Here is a 24639-nt window from a genome sequence, read left to right as displayed (position 1 = left end):
ATTAACGTAACGTTTGGAATAACGGTACTGGTAACTGTCAAGCTTTTTGGCTGATGTTTCTGCACCAGTTCGGAAGTAGACGGAGGTGATAACGTCACGACGCGTCGCGCGATTAATTAACTGATAGGCCAAAACTCGCGGGCCGTAATTCAACTGACGAAACTCATCGTCCGGGGACTAATTCGCGCTAATTTTCGTCCTGATAGTAGCCAATTAACCTCGATCTGTCGGTGAGAGGCTGTCAGAAATACAACTTGGCTCCGACAAGGGAGAAAGAAAACGGAGGTTTCAGGTAAGGGAAGGGAAACGAACGGACAGAAACGAAAACTTAGTGGTTAATGCAAGTGTATTTAAACTGGCTGACTAACGTGGCCGGAAATACGTCCTGCCTGGCGGAGGTAAAATGCCGGTTTATCATGACGACACGCCGTTCGTCTGGAAATAGATCAAAGGTCGAAACTAAGAAACTAACAAAGACTGGGCATAACGACCAAGGTTCATAACGGAATAAGTTTCTTCTGTGCGTTTGATTTCTTTCCATCATCGTAGATGATCTCATTATTTTTACAAGAACGGTAAGAAGATTTGCATAATACACGTAAGCCAACGATTACTTTCCTCTGGCTTCGCTTATCTACCTGACGATCGCGCGATTTAAAGTGTTTCAAAGACTGGAGTACGTTACGCAATGAAATCTTGAAAATTTGCAAAATTTTAATTCCATGATCTGAAAATTTATACATTTAAAAGTTGAAAAATCTGTTAAATTGCCATGTTAGAACATTTAAGCGCGGGAACTTCAATAATTTGCAAACTTGAGCATTGAGAAATTAAAAAATTCAAAAATATGAGCATTGACGTATTTGAAACTTTGATGATTTGAGCATTGGAGTATTTAAAGATTCAGCAATTGTATTTTTAGAAGATCAAAAGATTCGAACTTTGAACATGAGAAAATGAAGAGATTTAGAAATAGAAACCCTCGGAAATTAAAGGATTTGAAAGTCAGTTACCTTGATAAATTGAAACCTATACACTTTGGAGTCTCGAAAATGGAAATTTTAGAACTTTTCCCAGCGTCGCGTTGGAAGGTGAAACGAGTTCGAAGCAGAGATTACGGATTTCGTCAACACGAACTGCGGTAATAGGAACGAATCCTGAAGCCGAGTCCGATTTCCACAGCCCAAATTCCGACCTACGTTAAACGGAACGAAACGAATCATCGCCCACGCTACTCCTACCCCAGTTCACCGAACCATTTCGAATATTCGGGACGGTTACGTCATGGCGATGCGTCTGTCAAGCGTTGGGGAAAAGAAACGGGACGAGGTGAAACGGGAGACGACTCCGATTCAATTCGTTTCGTTAACGATCAGCCCATGCTTCCAATAAAGCTGTGACCTAAATTGTTAGCGATGGTTATATCGATGTGGTTCGTTTACGAGAACTGAGAATAAAACGAATAGTAAAAGTAGAAAGGACAGGATAACCGACGAAAGAGGAGAATTTAAACTAAACCACCGATATAAAGGTGAATTTATACTTTTATAGTTTGGACGTGTAACACATTTAGATGATTCATTCACGGTGAATGTAAATGATGAAGAACTATTTATATCAGTTTAATGGTCGAATTTGCTTCATAGTTTTCAGTATGTCTACTAACGAACTAACGAGTGTCGTTTACTACTGTTCGCTTGTTATTGGACAGGTTTCGATTTATCATTCGTTTTACTACGAATGAGTCATCCATTTGTCTCATCAAAAATAAAGATCGACTATTTCGTTCGTTACTACGCTACTGGTTACCTTGCATGTTCACTTTGGATACAGCAGAAATTTGAATATCTTCAATACAAATGGGGATGATCTTTCGGCATGAGTGAAAATATTGTAAAGTATAAAGTATGAATTCACCTTGTTATTATTTACGATAACGACGAAACACCTGCTTTTTGATGAAAAACGTTAGCATCACGAAAAAATCAATTTTGCCACGTGATAACTATTCAATTCTGAGGAAGGAAAATGTAGACGTTTGGTCTCTGTCATGCTAGGGAATCGATTATATTGGTTTCATTTTCGGGCTGTATCTATATTTCGTCAATCTGATGCGGATTTTCTTCCTGTTATTGACGTGCCGTGTCACACTGTCAACAGTTTTTCATTTCGCTGTTGTCTCTGATATTGTGTATCGAAATGGGTCTTCGATAAATGCACCTGATTGCAAACGGTTCTTTTATATTCCACCCGTAATTGAAACCGCATACCAGTCGAGCCGCGTATATCGTAAATTCATGAATTTCCGCGATAACAGTTTATCGCTATTCTTTACATGGAAATCTTGCGGTTTACTAACTTTCCCACTCGCCACTTTATCGGACAGAAGGGCGATATATTAACCTTCCCGCATTCTTTGGGTCATTTCCTATCGAATCGTATTTTTTACCTTTAAAAAATGTCTAAGTTAGCAGAAAATAAGAAAGAGTTGTTGCTATCGACATGTAGAAACTATAGAGGAAGAACACGATAAGCGACACTTTCTATTTTTGTAGAGGTATGCAGTTTGAAAATTTGATATGTCGTCAGTTCTCTGTTATCAAAATTTTCTTCTCAATTGATTTCAAAGCTGAACAAATTTCGTCATTCTACCTACAGTGTTAACAACATTGCTCGTTAATATTAAAATATTGCTTACTTTAATAATTTCATTTTCAATTATGTCCTCCGTTGAATCATAAAGCGACATTAAAATTAATTAAAGTGCTTGTCATGTTTTTCTCCTGAGATCCTCGTATGTGATTTCTCGTTTCAATTTTATGTTGAATATATTCTTAAAACGTTAAAAACCATTTTCTACGTGGAAACGAAGGTCAGATTGAGACATGACAATTGAAAGATCGCGACAAGATAAAAACAGTAAGGTAGGAGATTTGTTATCGTATGAATATTTGTTTACGCAATTTACTAGGAAGTATAATGAACCTCGAGGTTGGACCTTGAGAAATAAAATAGGAAATGTTACGCGAACCCACACGGTGCACCCACGCGATGGAAAATAAGATTCCAAGAGCGCCGTTTCTCGCTTTACAAACGATCGACTTTAACGACCCGATGAGCTACGTGATCTATGAGCCAACGCGGAAAGCTTTCCAAGTTCTTTCTCTGTCAAGATGGAAGACTGAGATACTTTATAAATGTTTGTAACTTCCGGGACACTTCTTTCGCGATGATTTTCTTTCGTCTAATTTTAGACATTCTACGTAATATTACGTGGAACATTTATTTTTGATATTTATTATTTCTTTAAATATCATTTCGCAGTATGTTAAACCATAAATATCATCCCATATGTCCCATTTTTTATCTTTCGTTTCGGTTTCTTTCGTCTGTGAAACTCAAAACTTCCGGTATATTTTGGATTCGATGACTTTTTGTAAATTTTATGTGTACTGAAAATAGAAAATATTTTCAAATACCCTTACTTTCTAAAACAGTTTCTTTTCTTAATCAAAATTGTGTATACATTTCATTTTCATAGTACCAATTTCTTGTATCGCGCGAAAGTACTATACGTTACAAAACTTAATACACTTGGCCCAGATTTATAATTATTTTATTATTTTATTATTTTGATATACGTTATCTTTTTAAATGTCATTCTATGGTGTTTGAGACCACAAACAACTTTTCTGTTCGATTAAAACATTTATGAAGATTAGATACAGTTCATTTTGTTGAGATGCCCTTGGTAGCGGGATAAAGAACTTTATTACAATACATCTGCTCTATCGGCTTTGTTCCACGATGGAGTGGGAAAACAGGGCAAGGGAGTAAAGCGAGATCGAGTCTTATGGCAACGTGGAAATCTAAAATTAAGAGCACGCCCCTTGAATCAAGTGGCACCGGCAGAAAATAACCGTGCTCTTTGGAGCAGTGTTTTTCGCACCGCGGGCGATTATTACGTTTGTCCCCTTTCATTTCCGTTCTCGTTGATCCCTTATCTCCAGCCATTCTTATTCATTCCTTTCAGCCTTATCGTAATCTGTTTAAATTTCTTAATAATACCAAAAGAATCAAACAGTTAGAGAGATTCGATTAAGATATTATAGTAGCCTATGGTCAAATACCAAGCTGTATATGTATAGAAATATTTGCACAGTTTTCTAACAATTTTAAGTACTTTCTAAAGAGTTCTAATATTTATTTTAGCTCGTTTTTTTACTCTTGAAATTTCTGTTAACTCATTCTTTTAAACTAATTTTTTATATTTAAATCTTCTCTTTCACTTAGTCTGTTTCCATTTAGTCTGTTTATAATTCCTACAATTTCCTTTTTTTTTCTTTTTTTTTTTGTTGTTCTTTCACCGTTGAAATTTTTTCTCTCGCACTATTTTTTCATTTGGTACTTTTTTTCTAATGCCTTTGAACTAATCCATATTGCTTAAATTTCTTTTACTGCACATCTACCGATCTTTTTATCTTTAGACTCTTCCCATTTTTATATCATCACGCAGTTACTTTTATCGCTGGAATTCCGTCTTTGATGTCTTGCAATACTTTTTATTATTGAAACTCCTTGCCTAGTGTCTTCCCACGGAGCTTCTGTGTGTCTGAAGCTCTTCTTTTATTGGTCAAATTTCTTTCTCGAAATAAAGACATCTTCGTAGCTCTCTGTTTCTCTACCCTGTTACCCGTTGTCAAAGGGAAACTCCTAGAGCGATAGATATTAATTTTCATCACTAATCTGGAATGAAATACTGCGAAGTAATTATAATAGTCGCAAGGAGCGATTTCGAAGAAAAAGATCCACTAACGGTAATTGGTTGATCATAGATCGAGCAGCGTCCACATTTATTTAATCAACCAAAATGCAGTTATTAATAGAATAGAGTAATAGAGTAGATACTTTAATAGTCACAGAAAAATCAAAGACTTAGAAAAATTGGATTTTGAATTTCCATGAAACATCCATTGTCACCGCTCTTTCCATAAATCCTGATAAATAATAATTAAAATCAAGAAGAACATTGCCGTACCTTTACATATAATGATCATACAATGATCGCAAATTTTGACTCGTAGGTTTCGTACGTTGCCAATAATGCAACACATTATTTGTCTAATACCAACGAAGCACTTAATAGTTAAATTATAAATAGTTAGATTAATAAATTATGACCGCATAAAGTATGATCTCGCTATCCTTGGTGCAGTTAATTGATGCATTAATATACAATATTACTATCATAGAGGTACTATACTTGCCATTAGCTGAACGATTTTAATTCAGAATATTTCCTCGTTTTACTATCTCGTTACTTTCTAGACTTCTATTCAACATCAAAATATTTCTAGCGTAACTCAAGATCATTTCCTCGCCATATCCTATCCTCTCAATTCTGCCTTTTTAAAGGAATATACGAGAAACGAAACGGTCGTTAAATTTCTTTCGCTCGAACAGTTTACCACGAATTTATAGAAAAGCACTTGTCCCTGCAACTGTTTCCTCACGATAAACTTACAACGAGTATAAGAGAAAAATAGAAACGAACGAGAAACATAGAATGAACGATTCTCACAATTTTTCACGGAAATATTGGGACACTTACGGATACCTTTTGTGAATATATCGTGCATTATATACATGTTACGAAACACATTGGCATTTCCTCGCCGTTATAATAAGATCCAACTATTATGAATACACCGATAAAGTTTAGAACAAATCTAAATATAAGAGCTACAGGATGTTGCAATCACGTATTTCGCGAAGGTCGCTAAAGTATTTAAACAGTCAATTGTTCGGTGCAATAATGAACCTCAATATTGAGTGAAACCATTTTCAATTACAAAAGCTGAGTAGGAAGAGCAACAAGCATTTCAGAAGTTAATTCTTGAGGAGTGAAGGAAATGTGAAGAACGTAGAAGGTGGTTTCGATGGTGGGGAGTGTGTCGGTTTATTCTTGGCGTCGAGACGCGTCGGGACGAGACGAAGCTTAATAGTTTTCGCGCGATTCTACGTGGAGGCAGGAACCTCCGAGCGGTTTCTGATTTTCCAGCAGCCAATTGTACGCGTGATTTTGTTTATATTATTCCAACCTTCTTGGTGGCTCGGTTCCTTTCCACCTATGTATCCACCATCTATCGGTGCAATTCGATCGCAGTTTCGAAGTGAGATCAGAACGCGATTGTCAAGTACGTGGTGAATATACGACGCAGTGGAAAAGTTTTGGCAATCGGAGAACGTATTTTGTAAGTGACAAACAAACTTGTTTTTAATATTACAAATTATTAGCTGGTTAGTCGAATAAAAAGAGTAGTTTTTGTAGATTCCGATATTCCGTTTATTATTTTCTGTGTCGAATACATTTACGTACTTTCTTAGGATACTTAGCTTATTTTAGTTAATTACAAAGAAGCAATCTTTATTTAATGTAATTTTATAACTCTGTATATTCTGCTTATTTCAATAGAAGTTTTAATATCAAAAATACCAGAATAGACAAAATAACCAATTCGTAATTTTTCATGGAAATGTAATACCTATGAAATAATTCGTTTTTTAGGATTTTAATGATCTTTTTACCTTCTCTTTGAATGATATACTTCTCTTTCATTTTCATCTCGTCGATACAAATTAATTAACTTTGTTTAATTAATTATAAATAATTAATTAAATATATAAATAAATAATTAATTAACTTTGTTAATTCCACTGAAAAATACAAATATTCAATAACCATAACTTCCTAATCTAACATTCGCATATTAAAACCCACCCCATGTATCTTTCCACCGACAGTTGAGTAATGCGTTTGTTTATTCCAATGGAATCCATACACAGTACGCTCACGAGGAGAAAAGCGCGGACAGAATAGAGACTTCTTATCCAAAATTGGTAAATCAGCTTGTCACTGCTACTCTCGCTCCAAGAAACAACACGAACCAGTGGAAAGGCCGTTCTCGGAAAGGCCGTTTGTAATCTTTGGAAAAAGGGACCGTAGATGGAAGTGACCACGAATGTGGACAACTTCCGTCCGCGGAGCGAAAGATTTCACCGGCGTTCAAACGCCGGCAATGGACATGGATATTGTCAAGCGGAATGTCATAATTATGCCGCTTTCTTCGCCGATTTCTAGTCCAGCATCGTTTGACCATTTACGCGGGTTCAAGCGATATCGATGCTTTCAAAGAAACGATCTCTCCTTCGGGTTGTCTCTCGTGAGGTCCCTTTCAATTTGTTGTTGCACGCTCGACGATGCAGTCCTGACCTTTGCCTTGCATCGAGGCCACAGCCATATCGTGAACCTCGTACGTTATACGGTTTGTTGGATATATTAATTCTTAGTCGTTAGTGACTCACAATTTAAGGATTATTTTTATAGGAACCTTGTGAAAGATTAATCGAGTAGAGTTTCTTTGGAAAAATTATTTTCTTGTTCTTGTATTTCGCGAATAGATTCTTTAGAAGGATATTTAATTTTCGGTATAAAATTAAGTGTAATCAACAACCTGTAACTTCTCAAATAAATTATCGTAAAAGAGGTGATTTGTAAAAAAAGAAGATATCCGTTACATTTGTTGAATGAAACAACAATCGAAAACCTATATTTGCAGGTTGAAAACTTGCTTGGAATCATTTTAATGAATCATTAGATATCTCTTCTTTCGTTTCTTCGATTCTCATTCTCCCTGTTCACTCTTTTCTTCTTTAATTACAGCGCCATATCTTTTAACTAATTGAAGACCAGTGTTGCGTTAATGTACCATTCCATTTGCAACAATTTTCAATTAATTTACATTATCAAATTCTACTGTATAATATTGTAATTATGGAACAGAATTTCATATTGTTTATCTCTTCCAACTAAAATCTGCAATTTTTTGATGATAAGTTATTGCTTGCTCTTAATAGCTTAATAAATGAAACTTGCACGCTTGGAATTTCTAAGTGAGATTATATAAGGGATGGCGATTTATTTCACTTAGTAGCCGACTAGCTCGGTAAAAAAGACAATTGATCGATGTGTTTGACAGGGCCGCACCATAGCCAGGGGCCCGTTGAGGTTTGCCATAAAAGGGCGAATCGGTTGCACAATGGGTATCGAAATGACGAAATAAAAAGTGCACGAGGGAGTTGCTTGGGGTTGGAGTAAACAATGGTGACGTAACAGCAGGAAGACGTACGACCAAGAGCGACAAGACAATGGTTCTGTTGTCTCTGTTTTCCCTGCTCTCAACCCCTTCTCTCCCCATCTCTTCTGATCCAGTCTTTCGAACGTTTTCTCTTCTCTCGTTGAGCCGCACAATTTCTTCGACAGCGAATCGAACAAAAGGCTGGGGTCGTGCCGTGAAAACGATTTTTGAGAGTCAGCATACGGTGCACGCGGTTTGTTTCTCGTCTGTCACGAGTTAAAAATAATTCACCATCGAACGGAGGCATTTGTTCGGAATCGTTACGTTACGGAAAATTAAAGAACAGTCGGCTCGGTTTACGTCTCTTTTATACAGAAGCTTTTTACGAGTCAGAATTTTGCATCTCGCTTGTCTTTGGTGTTCTTTTCATGTTCCATCAACACGTCTGAATATTTCTTTACTTTATCTATTTTTAAGTAGCCCATGTCCCTAACTATTCAGGGATATTTCATAATCAGAAAATCTGTATTTAGATTACTGCGCTACAAAGTTTCTATCGCTTATGACCTCACATAAATTTTCACTTGAATCTATTTTTAAGTAGTTTATGTCTTTAACTATACCGACATATTTCATAAGATTTACATATTTTACAATATCTGATTTTTATAGCGTGTATTCCATCGTGTTCCACGTTCCATTAACTTATTTCGATTCTTCCTTTCGTTTAATCGATCTTAAGTAGTCTATGACTTGTACTACACAGACATCTTTTGCATCCAACTACACAAATTATTATTTGATATTTCTATCGTTTATAATCTCAGGTAGATTCAAATTCTCTCTCTCTCTCTCTCTCTCTCTCTCTCTCTTTCTTTCTTTCTCTCCTCCTCTCGCTTAGAAAATTACGCACTAGAAAAGATTGCCTATTGTGAAACTTAGAGAAAAATTGATAAATTTACGATAACGAAGACTGGATCTGGCTTCACGCGACCTATCGTGATACGTCGTGTCGGTCTCGCAGGATTGTCGCAGTTAGATTCACTCGCAGGAGTGACGAACGATTGGAACCCGGTTCCCACAGTTTCGTCTTTCCATGAATCTGGTGTATGTATGGAGCACGCATTATGCGTCGCCTCACCTTACGCACAAATCGTGTACGCGTCCTTGTCCCAGATTGGCTACCTAGGAATACCACTTGCCACTTGCCAACGCTAACTGACCAACTTTTCGTTCTGTCCTCGTCACTGGCTGACAGTAGAAATAGCCACGATACGCTCGGACGAGCCTGGGCTGCTGTTGCTCAGACAAACACCGCCAATCTGGATTTACCGGTGATGAATCACGCACCGGTAGGTTTACGATTTTCGATCATTCGATCGAGCCGAACCGTTGAATCGAGCCGAGGAAATGTTGGAATGAATGCTATCGAGATTGGCGCACCTTGCGCTTATCGCGAATAGCTTGATTAATGGCTCTTATTGGAGTCTTTGGAAAAGCAGAAATTACTTTAAATATTAAACCAGGAAGAAATACTTATAGTTATTTGAAAATTTTTCTTATCTCCTACTTGGAGGAGGCTTGAAAATATTTTTGAAAAATACTTCAATGTGAAAAGTGATGAATGAAAAGATACCGTGAACGAAATGAAGTTGAAGATTAGGAAGAAATAATTATTTTCGTTTGAAGATTTTCCGTAATCTTTCGTCTGGCTTTCCAAACTTTCTTACAGGATGTTTCAGAATAAAAGATGATGAATGGAGAAAATACGAAGGATAATTTCGAAAAGAAAATAGAATTGAGAACTGGGAAGAGTTATGCTCGCTTGAATATTTTTAATTATTTTTCCTTGGAGAAGATTTGATGAATGAGGATGATGAATAGGGAGATCGCATGGATAAAATGAAGTCCGATATTAGGAGCGAATAATTTTCTTAATTTTTCCCCGAAGAAGTTTTACAAATCTTTTAACGATATATTGCAGAATAAAAAGTGACGAGTGAAGAAATTAAAGAGAATAATTCCGCGAAGAAAATGGGATCTAAGTTTGGAATTAAGATTTTCCGAAGTATTCCTTAAGGGATACTTACTGATCCTTTTATCTGTAAAATATACCGGTATAAAAGTAAACGAAAGAAGAAATTAAGGAGAGTAATTCCACGAACAAAATGCAATCTTTTAAAGCTTCTATCATTCTTAATAAACAGTGGGCAGGATAAACGTCTTAAAATGTCAAGAATACAAAGTACGACGATATCTTTTGTTCCTTTAATAGAGCGAAGCTAGAAATTCAAGCAAGCTGATTTATAAGTCTGGCAGAACGTCATGCAATGACGATGCTCGTCTACGATCTAGTTACCTCGTGCACTGCATTTATGTAAATTACGCATGACATATGAGCCCATTATACAGCCTGACCTCTGCTCCGACTACGTTATTATTAGGCTACCGGAGTTCCAGCTCCTCTCTGCTTATTTAACACAGATCTGTTCAACGAATTGTATTCTGTTACACGTGCGTGGATCAGTGCGATTAGTAATCATTACGAATGTCACGTATGATTCTTGTGAATGTACGCTGACATACTTGATACCGACCTGAGGCTTACATAAGTAGTTTATAGTTTATGGCACGCGTATTTTATTGCCGCGATCAATGATCGAATTACGTGCTATCTAAAGGATCAGATATAACGATAAAACACGATCGAGGCAACGAATCGTTGTTTGATTTCATCACGCCCTTGCAAATATTTCCATTTTATCGATTTTATTGATTTTTACTAAAACTGTGCAGAAATTGTTTGATATTTTCCAGATTCTCTTGATTTTCTTTTGAATTCGTTATCACACGCCGACGAATGATATTATGTTGTCGAAAAATCGGAATCTGAAATCTCTGAGCGAGAATGCTGCGATTTTATTACCTTTTCTCCCTCTGCGCGCAAAATTTAAGATTTTTGAATTTGAAATTTCCAATTCTCTGGCAAGTGCGTTACGATTCTATCGACTCTTCTTCTTCAAAGTTATATCGAACAAGTATATTAGATTAGTTCGTTAGATTATATTGACTCTAAATCTACTCCTTCTTCTTGTCTTTCCTCTTATATTTCGTATTTCTTATATAATGACGAAGTTTAATCATTAAACACTGCAACGTTCCGCGAACGCTTACAAAATGATTTGTAAATAACGAGCGGTTGACTCCGGTGTTAAAACACATTGCAAAGAACGCATCCTGAAAATTAGTAGTCATCGCGTGCTGCGATCGAGCACGCATGCTCTTGCTGCTCGTACGAGCGAGCCCGCATAGATGCGTATTACGCGTTATGGCACGTGTCCTTTTGCAAGCGTGCCCGGTAGAGTACTCGTTCTTACCTGTACGTAAGTACACGGCGTGTGCGTGGCCTTTCAACGCGTTCAATCGCGCCGCTGGATGATGAATTATTAATTGCCAGCCATTCATTTGCGCCGCCCAGCTACTGGTCTCTCCTTGCAACGAATCGCTCGGATCTCGATTAAAACACCATGTAGCTACGTAACGAGATACGTGGATACAGAAAAAGAAACGTGTCTGCCGAGATTTGATGATAATTGCCATTGACTCGTTGAATTGCCCTTCGTTTTGACGATTCTGATTGATTCAGAGGGGGAAGGATGATTGGACACAATCGGAGTCAGGATTAGTTTCTTGATGCGTAACGAAGAATAATGGTTATTCGAGTAATCGTCCGGAGTTCAGGCGAATTTTTCTTTCTCGGAACACATTTTCTTTTCATCAGAGTTAATTAGATGCAATTTATTGTAGATACGTTAAATTTGGTCTATCGTTATACGAGCGTCACGAAAGCCATACAGATCACCTTCGTAAATTAAAAAATAGAGAAAGTAACGCCAGAATCGTAATTTTCTACAGTTTATCTTCTTTGTCATCCTCTCGCGATAAATAAATTTGTATGAGATAAGCAATCCATTGTTCGAGAAGTTGAACACCAATTACAATATTTCTGTATGATAAAATCGAAAAATCTACAAAGAACGCTGTTTCCGTAAATTATGATTCTGAAAATGATTAAGGAAGGAGAAATAGGAATGGGGAATACGGTTCGGGGAACGAAAACACGCGAAGCATGAACTCGAGGAACTAAACAAGAAAGCGCGAGTACGCGGGTTGCGTTTGGCTCTAAGTAGCCTGATTGAAGATTCTAAAGACAGATTATGTCATCATGTTGGCCGATGTTGAAAGCAAAGTACCGAATTTAGTGGCACGAGCACGCGGTGAGTACCGTTTACTCGGAGCAGACAACATCTCGCTCTGTGCGTGCACGCACGAAATATCGACTCGAACGATCGACCACTACGAGGACAACGACGAAGCCGAGCTGTACAGAGCTGAGTGTTGCCGTAGAAGGACTGGCGACTGGAGGCCAGTCGAATGAGTAGAGGGGCCTCCGTGAACACGCAATACCCGCTCAAAGAGTGCACGCGGTTGGCCTCACACACGCTTACGCAGGTCAGGAACCACGTGAATACGATGCCTCGTAGAGAAGCAGAAATTACGCGCGTCTCGATCACGCCGGAGAAAATGGACTGAGTTTTTTTAGCAAATAGAATGCAAAGTCAAAGGCACGCAATGTGGAATAAGGAAAGACATGGAATAAGTAGAATAGGAAGGTCACTGATCAGACAAAGTCTTTTTTCGAATTGAATATTACTTTTATTCTGCTGTAGAGAAGATGAACTAAGATTTTTAGCACCTGAAATGGAAAGTCCAACGATTCATAATATAGGGAGACGTGAAATAAGTAGAATAGGAAGATCGCTGATCAGACAAACACTTTTTGCAATTCGATAGTACTTCTATTCCATTGTTGATGGTTACCAGTTTACAGTGTGGTGAATTACACTTTGATGTTAGTCTCTGGTAACTTATTATAACGTAAAAGTAAGAATTTTTACGGGCTAACAATTTACAAAGAAGATTGATAGAGAATGGATATGAAGGATTATAGGGAACGTAACGAAACGGACATTGTCGTCAATTTTTTAGAATTTACAGTAAAAATAACAATTTCTCGAACTTTTCTCATAGATACAAAAAAATTCACGAGAATTTTATAGAAAAGTTTGTAGAAGATATTACGAGGAAGATTTTCACAGAGGACTATAAAATAATATTTAGAAAACTTGTGTTACAGGCATTTAAAAGGTTCTATTACAATTTTGATACAATTTGACAGCGTCAGGCTGCCAGAAAGAAGTAAATAACAGTAAAGAAACACATTAAGGTCCAAAGACGGTCTGCTTGCAAGTCAGACGCGCTAACAATAACCCCATCAAACGACGTTTCCAACCGCCAATTAGATCAACTTGTTTCGCTAAAAACGAAGTAAGTACACGGAAGAGCATAGACACCATACTGCGCTCCTTAACCAAACCAATTGTGACACACACGTACACACACATATATTCCTCGTAGTATACAGAGTGTGTACGCGTGTTTATTCACTATCGAATGTGGAGGCAGAAAGAGACTTCGCCATGGCAGCCTCTTGCGTAGGAAGAAACGAGGCCTGCCTCCAATGATGATGACGATATCCCGGTTACTGGTGTGCTGGTGAACGATAGTATGACGTAGCCGGTGGTGGTGGTTGATGCTGATCGCGATGACGGCGGTGGTAGTGGTGGCGATCAGCATCGTGCAGCATTTGCAACGTACAGTGCCGTTTCTGTGCTGCCGGTGAACGGAACACGCGTTTCTTCTCTCGTCGTCGGCAACATCTCGCTGCGGAGAATTCGCTTTTTCCGTGGATAGTTGGTGAAACTTGATCTTCTTCGGGCATCTCCTTAGGCTCGTCGATTTTTCTCTCATCTGAGCTGGCTTCTTGGAATCCTGACCGCGATCAAAGGTGAAGTTATCATATCTCATCTATTACGTCAGCGATCATCAACGCATCGTGTGTACTTTGACTAATAGAACTGAAATTCTGCAAGCGATTATCCTCCAATTGACATCAAATTCTTATTATTTTTTTCCTATTTGAAATAACGATCGATAGATCCCTTGATTCCCGGAATAATGTTTTATTTTGAAAGAAGAAATTATACATGTCCAAGTGCACACAAAATCCTGGTGAAAGAGAGTAGCACGCGTTTCCCCGCAGCTACCACGCCCCCGCCTCGTTGGCATTTTTGTCATCGTACCCGAAGAAGGTATATTCCGTCTGGATCGTTGCCCACTTCCCATCGGCGTCTCATGAATCTCTATAAGGCCGTCAAACGAGTAATTCGTCCGTACGCGTCTCCCTTTCTCTTTCTCTTTCTCTGTTTTACACGCATGCAACGCCGCTCGTACCATCCTCGTCTTACCTTTTTACCCGGTTACGCTCTCTTCCTCTTTGGTGGACCCTCTACGGCTCGATTCTTTCTCCGCCGAAGATAATGACGGTCCGTGCCGACCGTATGAATAGAAACCGTCGGAAACCGGCCAATGGCGAATTTTACTACCATAAGACGGCGAGAGTAATCTGCATGGGCCTGTGAATGGCGGGCAAGGAGGGCGCGAGCGGAAGGGAGGAAATAAAATAAAGAAGGAGACCCGGCGAGGGAGAAAGGAGGAAGAAGGGAGAACCGGCTAAAGCGATGACGTCTCCGCGCGAGAATCTAATTACCATATTCACCTCGACGAGGCAACGTAGCCGCACGATCCTCTGGTTGCAAGCTTATTAATACAATACGTGTGCACTTGGAAATAAGCGAAAGAAGCAGGGGTTGGTCGGAGAGAGACAGAAACAGCGAGACGAAACGATACTTCGGTGAAATCTATAATATCAGACTACCTCGATATATATATTTCGTTTTTAACACCGTAACCAGAGGTATTCTAGCCTTTGAACACTCGTATACGATCTCTAGAATGTCGTAAAGATACGTACGTTCATTGAATGGTGTGAAACGAAACAGAAAACTGAAATTCTCACGTGGAATGTACACTGTCGAGTAAAAGCATCGAGGAAGTGGAATTCGAGTCGTTTCAGTAATTCCTGATCGATGGATAGATTAAGAAGTAATTGCGAGAAACTTTTGCGCTGTTTTAAAGCGTGAAATTGATGATTGTTGGTTTCTAGATAGACATGTAGCCGAGGATGTAGCTAGATATGTAGCCAGATATGTAGCTATGTTTGAGAATCATTTCGAGACGCGTTACGTTACGTAAGATTCCTATTATATTACGAGCTTCTTCGTGATGATCTATCAATGAAATATTGACGCTACATCGTAAATCGCAATGTTTCTACGATGTTTAGTTCAACGCTACTTCTGACGAGACTCCAATGAATTTTCTATCAAATTTCTATTTCTTTGAAATATAGTAGCGTGCAAAAATCTTAAATCATCTATCACGGTCATTTTTAGAAAAAAACATTTTCGTATACTGTTTTGTGGCAATGAATTTCTGAATATTGCCTTACATTATTGAGATTTTCCTAAACCATAAATAAAGAGTCCCGAGTGAAGTGTTTCAGGGCATTTATAGAATAATCTGTTTCTCAACTGTTCGAATACTTCCATAAGCAACTATATCTATGGAAAATAAACGTTTATCTAGTCAAATTATTTAGCTATTCCACGAAATGATGGCATCTTTCAGCGTTGTCAGAAAAAATGTTTTTGCGTACGCGTTTCTTAATCAGCGACGATTGTCGGGCGTGCGTGAAATGTGCGTGCCAGTGGCATTAAAGAGTGCGATATGAAATTAGATCGCGGTCGTTAGGCGATCCTCGTCGCTCGCTGCGCTTCACCAGCCATCGTCATTCGAGTCGTTAATTCCATCGTTTACTTAGCGAGGTGCAACGAGTGCACTAGCGCACGATGTTTAAGCGCGATTGTTTATGGCGGTCAGAGCTCGTGGAAACGATCGTTCTCTCGACCACTTCCGACTCGTGCGCTTGGTAAATTCTCTGTCCCGCTTCTATGCTCTACGAGAGAAGATACGGTTTATCGCTTCCTCTATTAACCCGATTTAATGGTGCGCCTCGCAAATCATACGCTGATATCACGATATCAGACTCTCTTCTCCGTGTCTTCGGCGAGGAAGCTGGACCTCTTGTGAAATATCGAGACTTTAGTAGCTCTAGAATGTACGTATGTATTGATACTTGATACGTGTGATTTCATTTACAATTAGTTACAATTTATCAGATACAATTTACAATCAGTCATAGATGAGATTCTGAATTCTGTTCTATAGCTTGCTAATTTGGTGAACCATCTCTAAATTTTTAATAGAAAGACTTACTCTTTGCTTTTGCTATTGGGTGATAGATAAATGTGATATATGTTCAAATTTCATTGCGTGGAGAAAAGTAAGTGAGAAATCTGCACATTCGTATGCGATACAGCATTTTATTTATGTAATGTCACCGGAGAAAGAATAGTTCGTCGCTATCTCTGATTCCTCATTCGGATAATAGGAGTTTAGGATCTCGTAAATGGATTCAACTGGCGCCTGTTACCGAATCTTCGAACTTTTCCTAAAATTGAAGGATAAAGTCTTAATTCGATTATCAAGGAGGCACTGTAGAGATCTCGAAAATTGTAATATTGTTTCAGCCGTTTTACAACAAAATTTTCGTACGATTTTCCAAGATTAATTTAGAACTGTATATGGGAAATGACACAGCGTTAGTTTCTATCGATTCGATATCCTAGCAGAAGGGTATAGATCAAGTTAATCGTCGTGGTAAGCACGTAGAGATCTACGACAGAACACTTAACACGTGCACGAGCTGCAGCTGCGACTGCAGACTGTCCAAAGGATAGCTGGTGTTGCCGTCGGCCAATAGCCGCTCACGATTCGCGTGGATTTATTGCGCCAAATGATACGTCCACGCAACGATTACGTTTCTGCTCGTCGTCTGTTATTGCGACTCAGCTCTCACCGTTTCCTTTTGCATCCGCGTGCATCGTGGCGAGAACACGACGATCAGAGCCAAGGACGTGGATCGATCGAGCGAAACTTTATTGTGTCTCGATTCTTATCGAACGATGTTGAATGCACTCGGCTCACAATCAGACAACGACGATGGTCGTGCATCAATTGTTTTTTGGCTCGAAACGCGAACGCTTTTAGCCACGGGACGTTTTAAACGCGATTCGTGCCCGCGTGTATGATCGAAGAGTTATGAGCGATATATATTACTATATATTGCCACGTGGTGTCAATAATATTTTCACGAAGTACCGACTGATACAAAAAGAACGACGTTGATTTATACCGTGTATCGCGTACATAAAAATATTTGAATCCTTACTATAGCAAACTTTTATATTGTACGTATTATATAAAATATATTTAAATGTAATTAACATTGTAATGAAGCACAACTATCGTGATTATATTGGCAAAATTTGAAAGCAGTTTGAAAAATCTACAATGTGTTTAACAATATATCTAATAACTTGACAAGAACAATTTGCTATTCATGACATATAGTATCCTATTCAGAAAATTAGAATTTCTGTATATGTTGCTAATTCGATGGCCTGCGGCCATAGAAGCTGCGCATAGCAACTTCGAAGAAGATGGTATCCTCAGGCGACGTGGGTAACGACCAGTTCCATCGAACCACTCGAAAACCCTAAATCTACCCTTAGGACAGGCTTCTTCGAAACAATCCTGGGTGGTCTGTCCCTTAGGTGGAAATCGATTGATGCATAAAAACATTAGTAGTACTACAAGGTAGTTTCCTCGAATCTTACTAAAAATTCATTAAATTTTATCTCAGATATGAACTATACATATATTATAACAAGCAGCTCGTAGAAGCTTTCTTTGATAAATGTTCAAATACTTTTTTCCAGCCACTGTAGTGTACGTAGTCAAACTCGAACAAAAACAAAAAGATTGATCAGTAACGTATAGAACTTCAAAGTTGTTGCTCCCCTTGTGAAACATAAAAAATACGAATTCCTCCATTTTCCCTTGGTGATCTTCATATTTATACCGTAGCCGAAGTTGAGGATAAAGGTATCAGTATCGTCGCAGCTTCTACTCGACTCTTATCTCTGCTTCGCAAATATTCACCCCAATGATTTACCGCGTCGTTTCGTTTTCGTATTGGAGCTCAACGTGGCCGGCGCCATTTAGATTCTCCGCTCGTCCAAGCGGTGAAAGAGCCTTCGCAATAATCCTCTGATCTCGATCAAGAGCAACAGGCTGGTCGTTCGCGGCGTGTTTCGCGTTTGCGCGCGGGTGTTAAATGCGTTCCATCTGTTGGTCAAAGGTAGATTAGACGGTACCGACGAAGTGGCTGGTTTCTTCCCCCTTCGCGAACAGAATCGCCAAGAAACGAATAAATATGATTTATGCTCTCGAGAGATACGTCGCCGAGATAAAGCGGGTACGGATTGAATTCAAATGACATCTTGCTAGTAGAGATTCGAAGAGGATCTACCTGGTGTCCTTCGCCGAATGATCTTGATGGATATTGGTACGGTGACGTGGGTCGTTTGGTTCGTCGCTTGAAATCGAGAGCAAGGAGAGAGAAAATGGATCGTGAGATTGAATGTTGTAAAATCTCAAAGATAGTTACATGAAAACTTGTGAACGTCGTACATTTACTATTTCAAAAAGGAATTCTTATTTTTCTCTCTCAATTTAAAACATTTAGTCATTATTTCGTAACAATGTTCATTATGTGATTTTATTTGTAAAATAAAACACACGAGGAATTTCGAGGATGTATTTCAGTACATCTGGAAAAATAAGAGATATATTTGGTAGGATCTTTTAAGCGAGAAGAGCAGAAACTTCTCAGATACTTTTAAAATTAATTTTTAAGCTTGCTGGGATTTTTGGCTTTTTATATCTCAAAATTTATATCATTCACTTTATCAAACAAAGTAGATTTCTCTTAGGAAAATACAATTGGATAAGAAACGATGAAAGCATCAGGATGATAATGACAATCTAAGAAGTTTTATAACTTCGTCAAATAGTTAAGAACGCTGTTCATATTTCTCGCTATAAAGGAAGGGAATAAACTCTAGTAAAACTTATATACCATACGCGAATGTCCACTAGAATCCTCACACAGGCGGAAACCATCGCATCGGCGAGACCACGTACTCCAAGCTAATGGCGTATCCATAAGTGTCGGCGTGTCCTAAAGCCTCTCTAGAAGAGCACTCTGAAACAGCACTCTAAAAGCTAGTCTGTTTCCCCCCTTTTATTCATCTTCGATTCCAGTTTTTAGTATCGTGGAATTCAGAGACCACGAGAGATCGATCTTCTGGAAACAAAAACATACACGCGTATCGTTTTCTTTGCGCCATTCGATTCACTTGGAGATCGTAAAAATACCATCGTCTATCGATTATCTCCAACTATTCCCACGAGAAAAACTTTCACCGTAGATGACAGTCTACCGGACGCTTTGCTGTTTCTGTTTGAACCCGCCTGTTAGAATTTCGATCACGAACATACCGGAAGATATATTTTCGCTGTGCCGGATTCTCCGTGTAGAAAGAAGGTTCTTGGGACCGCGTATGTCCCTTAAGATGACTGTCGCGTTACGTGACAAGGATTTCTGGAAATCCAGTACGAAAGCCGCGATTGCACGCGTCACGCGAATTTCTCGGTTTAGATGGACTGAAGCGTGAACTTCGACTTTCCTCGCGCTCGATCCCGCGGATAACCGACCGCGACAGATACTACGTTAACCGTGAGCACGCGAATTACTGTAGCGTGACACAAGCGACGAGGATTAGCGTTAAATTGGCGCGACGTACCGGAAGAGAGAAGAAGAGGATAGCATAAATTCGAAGTTGCTCGGTTCTTAACCTCTCGCTCGCAATTAGTCTCTGCCAGTTTCATCGGTCAACGATTTACAGTCGATTGTTCCCTCTTAACGAGCGCTCTTTGTTCCTCGGCGTCTGTAGGAAATTACGCGAATAACTTGATTAGCGCTAATTTCGGAAAAACGAAAGAGACATCGAAACGTTAAATTAGAAATAGCCTTAACAATTCGCACTTTGGTAATTAGACTCGGTTAAGATTAACCTTCGTTTCCTTTAAGAGGGCGAAACAGCTGAAGTTTGCGAATTTATCTCATAAATAATTATAAAGCGAAGAATTTAGATGTTCTTCAGATGATAGTAACGCATTTACTATTCGCTGTAACTAATATTCCTTCTATTAGAACATTCTTATTCGTCCATCACATTCAATGACATTTGAAATAAATATTTGAATTAAACGCTTGAAGCGAAAAGTACTTTTTTGATACTGCCAAGGTAGCATACATCCTTAACGTATTGCTTGCAGAAGTACATTTTCCTCAGCTTCACTAGCAGCTCGTTCTCGCGTGTTTGACGCAGTGCAGCCTATATGAAATTTAATCTGATCGCGGAATTTTTGTTCAGAAGGACGGGAAACACCATTATCACCGCCACCACCTTCGAGTTCCTCAGTTCAGACATCGCCTCGCGGATTGGGTTACACCTGCGGTCCCATAGATGGATCTCTGTACGCTGTGGTACACCAGGGTGCTGCCGGTGGTGCCCGTGGCTCACCATTGACAGTTTCCATGGACAGTGGCATCAGCAGTGCTCCACCACAACGACCTAGTCCACCGGAACCAGAGCCGGATAACCAGGCTCATGGTGATCTTGATAAGCTTCTCCATGATATGATGCTTACTGTTGAGGTACGTCTATCCTTCTTTTAAACTTATATCATTGCGAAATTAAAAATTTATCGAAGATATACGAAACAAGTAAGATTCTCGGAAGACAAATTGATCGATTGCAATTTTTGTTCATTTCCAAATTCCGTTATCCAAGCATATGACTAGTGGTCAACTTGTCAAGTTGTTGAGAAAAGAACATTTGTATTCACAAATTTATTTATCGTAAGAAGGTAATTTAAATAGTCGTAAAGTTCGAGGTAGAATTTAGAAAGTAACGTTTGTAACATAGACGTCTTTTTCTACGTTTCTGACGTATGGAGTTGCCAAATGTGATTTCTAAATAACTCGTTTTTAATTCTCTACGACCTAAATTTTATTTACCTATGAGAGAGAAAGAAAATCTAAGAACTAAGATTTCTTAGGAATTAGGAACATATACACAATCCTAAGTTACGCAAAGTTATGGAAAGTTAAATAATCGGTCAATATTGATCTTAAGAAGTCTTCTACGCCTAGATCAAACACTCTTTAACAGGGCAACAATGATAGTTTCAGTAAAAAATGATTTCTATCTTTCGAATACAGTCGATGCCAGATCCTCCGTCAGATGAGTATAGAACAGACAGAAGCGAGAAGATGTACATTCAGGAAACCCGCAGCTACAGCAGCCACACAAGCAGTCATTCCCCATCGACTTATTCCACGTTGAAAGATTCGTACAGGAACTATAGCACCGCGAAAGAATCCAGTCCGCCATATAACTCGAGCAGCAGTTACAGCACTCTGAAGAACGAGTACCGAGAACCAGCAAAAATTGAACATCGAAGGGAGGAATTCGAATATCGTATGTCACCTGATCGAAAAATTACTGATACCTCCACGGACACGTACAGAAAACACGCGGACTCGTTTTCACCACCTGGAAATATCGATTATATCGACGAAGACATCCCCTATCACGCGAGACAGACGAGTCAACCATTCTCGTACGGTGCCACGTCGGACATGATTAAACATCAAAAACTATCGTCGCCTTCTTTGGTCAGAAAGGCGTCTGTGCGAGGTACGGCGCCTGTGGTGGATTTCGAAGATATCTTAGGAGAGAATTCGAGGAGACCTCTCAGCCCTTTGAGTCCAAACACGCCGGACCCTCCGCCAGAATTCGCCAACGGTCCCGCGAAGAGCAGTTCGGATCACGTGGATGGGTGAGTGATATTCTGCATTCCCTTTTTCTATGTCAATTTGTCGCCTGAGTAATAGGGCTTTTTTCAATTGATAAACTTGAAGCTTCCACTCCTTTCTATACTTACGTTTGTGCGTAAATTAAAATATTGCGGAGAAAGATCTCATTCAAGGTTGTTCGGAATTTTGTGTGGCCGTCTATTTATGAGTCGGGCGGGTCCTATCTCTTCTTTAGGAAATTCCGAATTACATGTCAATTTGCATGAGGTTAGGTAAAAACCCTGGAAAAAACCCAGCCAGGAAGGCACGATGGAAAGACGAGATCCAACGGCTGGTGGGAATAATCAGCAATATACTAGGACAGTTTCACAGCATCGCTAGCATCGCTAGATTTCGCTAGCATCATTAGACGTCGTACTGTGCGGATGAAATACTTCACTTCCAACAAGTTCTTACCACCGCCGTGTTCATAACATCACACTTTACTTTTATACAGCAAATACAGTGCTAGATTACTCTAACATTCGATCTATTGAATCTTCTCCACCTTGAGCGTTAAGTCATTCGAGGTACGCGATATCGACCGATCGGTTTGACCTGACCGGTTGCTCTTTAGTCGATAATTCGCAACAAAGATTGTTATGGGGAACCATCTAATATGAACTCGAAGCACTAACTCTCCTTCATAAGTTAGAATATCATGTAGAGAGATCTTATTCATGGTAGAAAAGCATCGAATCGATTCGCAAGAAATTACCATCTCTGATAAAGTCGACGCTTTCGTGATTTATGAATTCAAATATTATGTAGAAAAATCTCACGCGAAGGTATTTATGGGAATTTTTCCGATTCCAATCTTCTCGACAAACCGCTTTTGGTCCACAAAAAACTACCATTTCCAACAAACTCGAAGCTTCCATCCTCTCTCTCTATATATATAAATATATATATATATATATATATTCTCTCCAACTCAGAGTGATTACAGGGTGCGTTTTCCTGGCAGTGTTCCCAGCGAGCAACGTTAATATCGAACAGCCTCGGCTGCGTGTAACAAATCCCATAATTAAATGCCGGGTCCGTCTCTAATAATACGACGCGGGTTGAAACGCTTTTCGCTCGCACCGTGTTTCGACACGCTCGATGAATATCGTGAAACGAGATGGAGATTAGGAAGTTTTCACGGAATCTGCCTTGGACATCTCGAAGAACAAGTGGGCCATTCCCCTGGCAGAGCTTTCAGACGGCCAACAACGATCGCCTACAAGAAATGTCGCAACTCGTCCTCCGAATCGGGCGCCGCAGAAGAGTGTCACGAAGCTCGAAAGAGAGCCGGTAGAGAAACGAGGATAGAAGCCGTCGCTGGGACAATTAATAAATTGTCTACCCATAGGCGGACGCGATTGCAACGCACTACGGTCGCCGTATTTCTGCCAGGAATGGAGAACGCGGTCGTCGTGAGTCATTGTCGCTTGCCAGGGCAAATGGAAAGAGAAAAGTCAGTAGATACGAACGGTGCTGGGACAGACGCGTCGTATCGCGTTATGAAATACGAGTTTCGCGGTTGGAGGGTGGATAGTACGAGCTATGACCACATTGTCGTCTCGTTAATTCCTCGTTTTGGAACATTGTTCTTACCTTACAAATAAATCGACCGGTTTGACAGCGATGTTTCTCGATCGTACGTTAAAATACTATTTTGATTTCTTTTCGAGTTTGTCGTTGTTTGGATAATATAATGAAAAGCAGTGACAGCCGTTCTTTGGTTTCCTCGATCTTTGTTGTTCTTTATTTAAAACTAGACTATGGACTTTTAGGCAAATTCATATTTTTGACGATTCATATATTTACGAAACGATATATGTTCGAGGGAACTGAAGTTTTATTATAGTGTGGTCGTCCTTCATCAAATTAAAAATATCTAATCGTCATTTCATATAACGCCTTATACGATATAACTTTACTTGGAAGGTAAAAGACACGGAAAATTGCAAATTTTTCTGTACACGTCTTGAAAAAGGAAAGATAGGACATTTTAATTAAGGCGGGCAAGACAGATTTTCGTAACCCTGCATAGCATTGTACAGCATTGTGCTTATTGGCTTGATGAAAGCCAATTCTTTGTATTCGTATGGCGCTCGATTTCGACTAGTTTCAAATCCACTTGAGAATTCGGTCACTGAACTGAACGCGTCGATTTTCGCGGTCGAAATCTTATCCGAGAACGAGAGAAAGCAAGAAGTCCACGCTTAACAAGTTTGTTAAAGCATACATATGTAGCCTATGGAGTTCGTCGAACCGGACAGCAGTCACCGTAAAATACTCGTCTCGTTTTGTGTATCGAGAGTCGCTGGAGGGCCCGAGAGCCGTGAAAATAAACGTCCCTTCTGGCACCATGAGTCGAGTTCAGCCTGCGAAACCGCAAGTTTCGCCCGGATATTTATGAAGAACCGCGATCCGCTACGATGAAGAAACAGGCGACGTTTATGGTCGAGGAGGTCGACAGACGTTTGGCAGGTCTGCTTTCTCAACCGCAAAGAAGCTCTCCTTTCGGGGCTTCGCCGTTCGTTCCTTGTCTCCCGATCCTGGTTTTCTGCTTCCCCTCCGACGTGTAGCTGTTTAAATTCC

At 39.4% G+C, this 24639-nt stretch overlaps 1 protein-coding gene across 16 annotated transcripts in view; it reads left to right on the top strand.

The window, feature by feature from the left end:
• Positions 1–24639, top strand: part of LOC100746638 (tensin-1) — a 184111-nt gene that overhangs the window by 145550 nt on the left and 13922 nt on the right. For 15 of the 16 annotated variants that reach the window (XM_024372080.2, XM_012393399.3, XM_012393403.3 and 12 more), the window contains 2 exons: positions 20564–20847; positions 21415–22034. In XM_024372080.2, the coding sequence (XP_024227848.1) occupies positions 20564–20847; positions 21415–22034 (904 nt within the window). The remainder of the gene's footprint in view (positions 1–20563; positions 20848–21414; positions 22035–24639) is intronic. The other variant, XM_024372078.2, reaches the window with a different exon arrangement.

The sequence above is a fragment of the Bombus impatiens genome, unplaced genomic scaffold, assembly GCF_000188095.3.
Source record: "Bombus impatiens unplaced genomic scaffold, BIMP_2.2 scf_2880, whole genome shotgun sequence".
NCBI lineage: Eukaryota > Metazoa > Arthropoda > Insecta > Hymenoptera > Apidae > Bombus > Bombus impatiens.
Note: the sequence above shows the minus strand (reverse complement) of the source record. Positions and strands in the feature narration are given on the sequence as shown.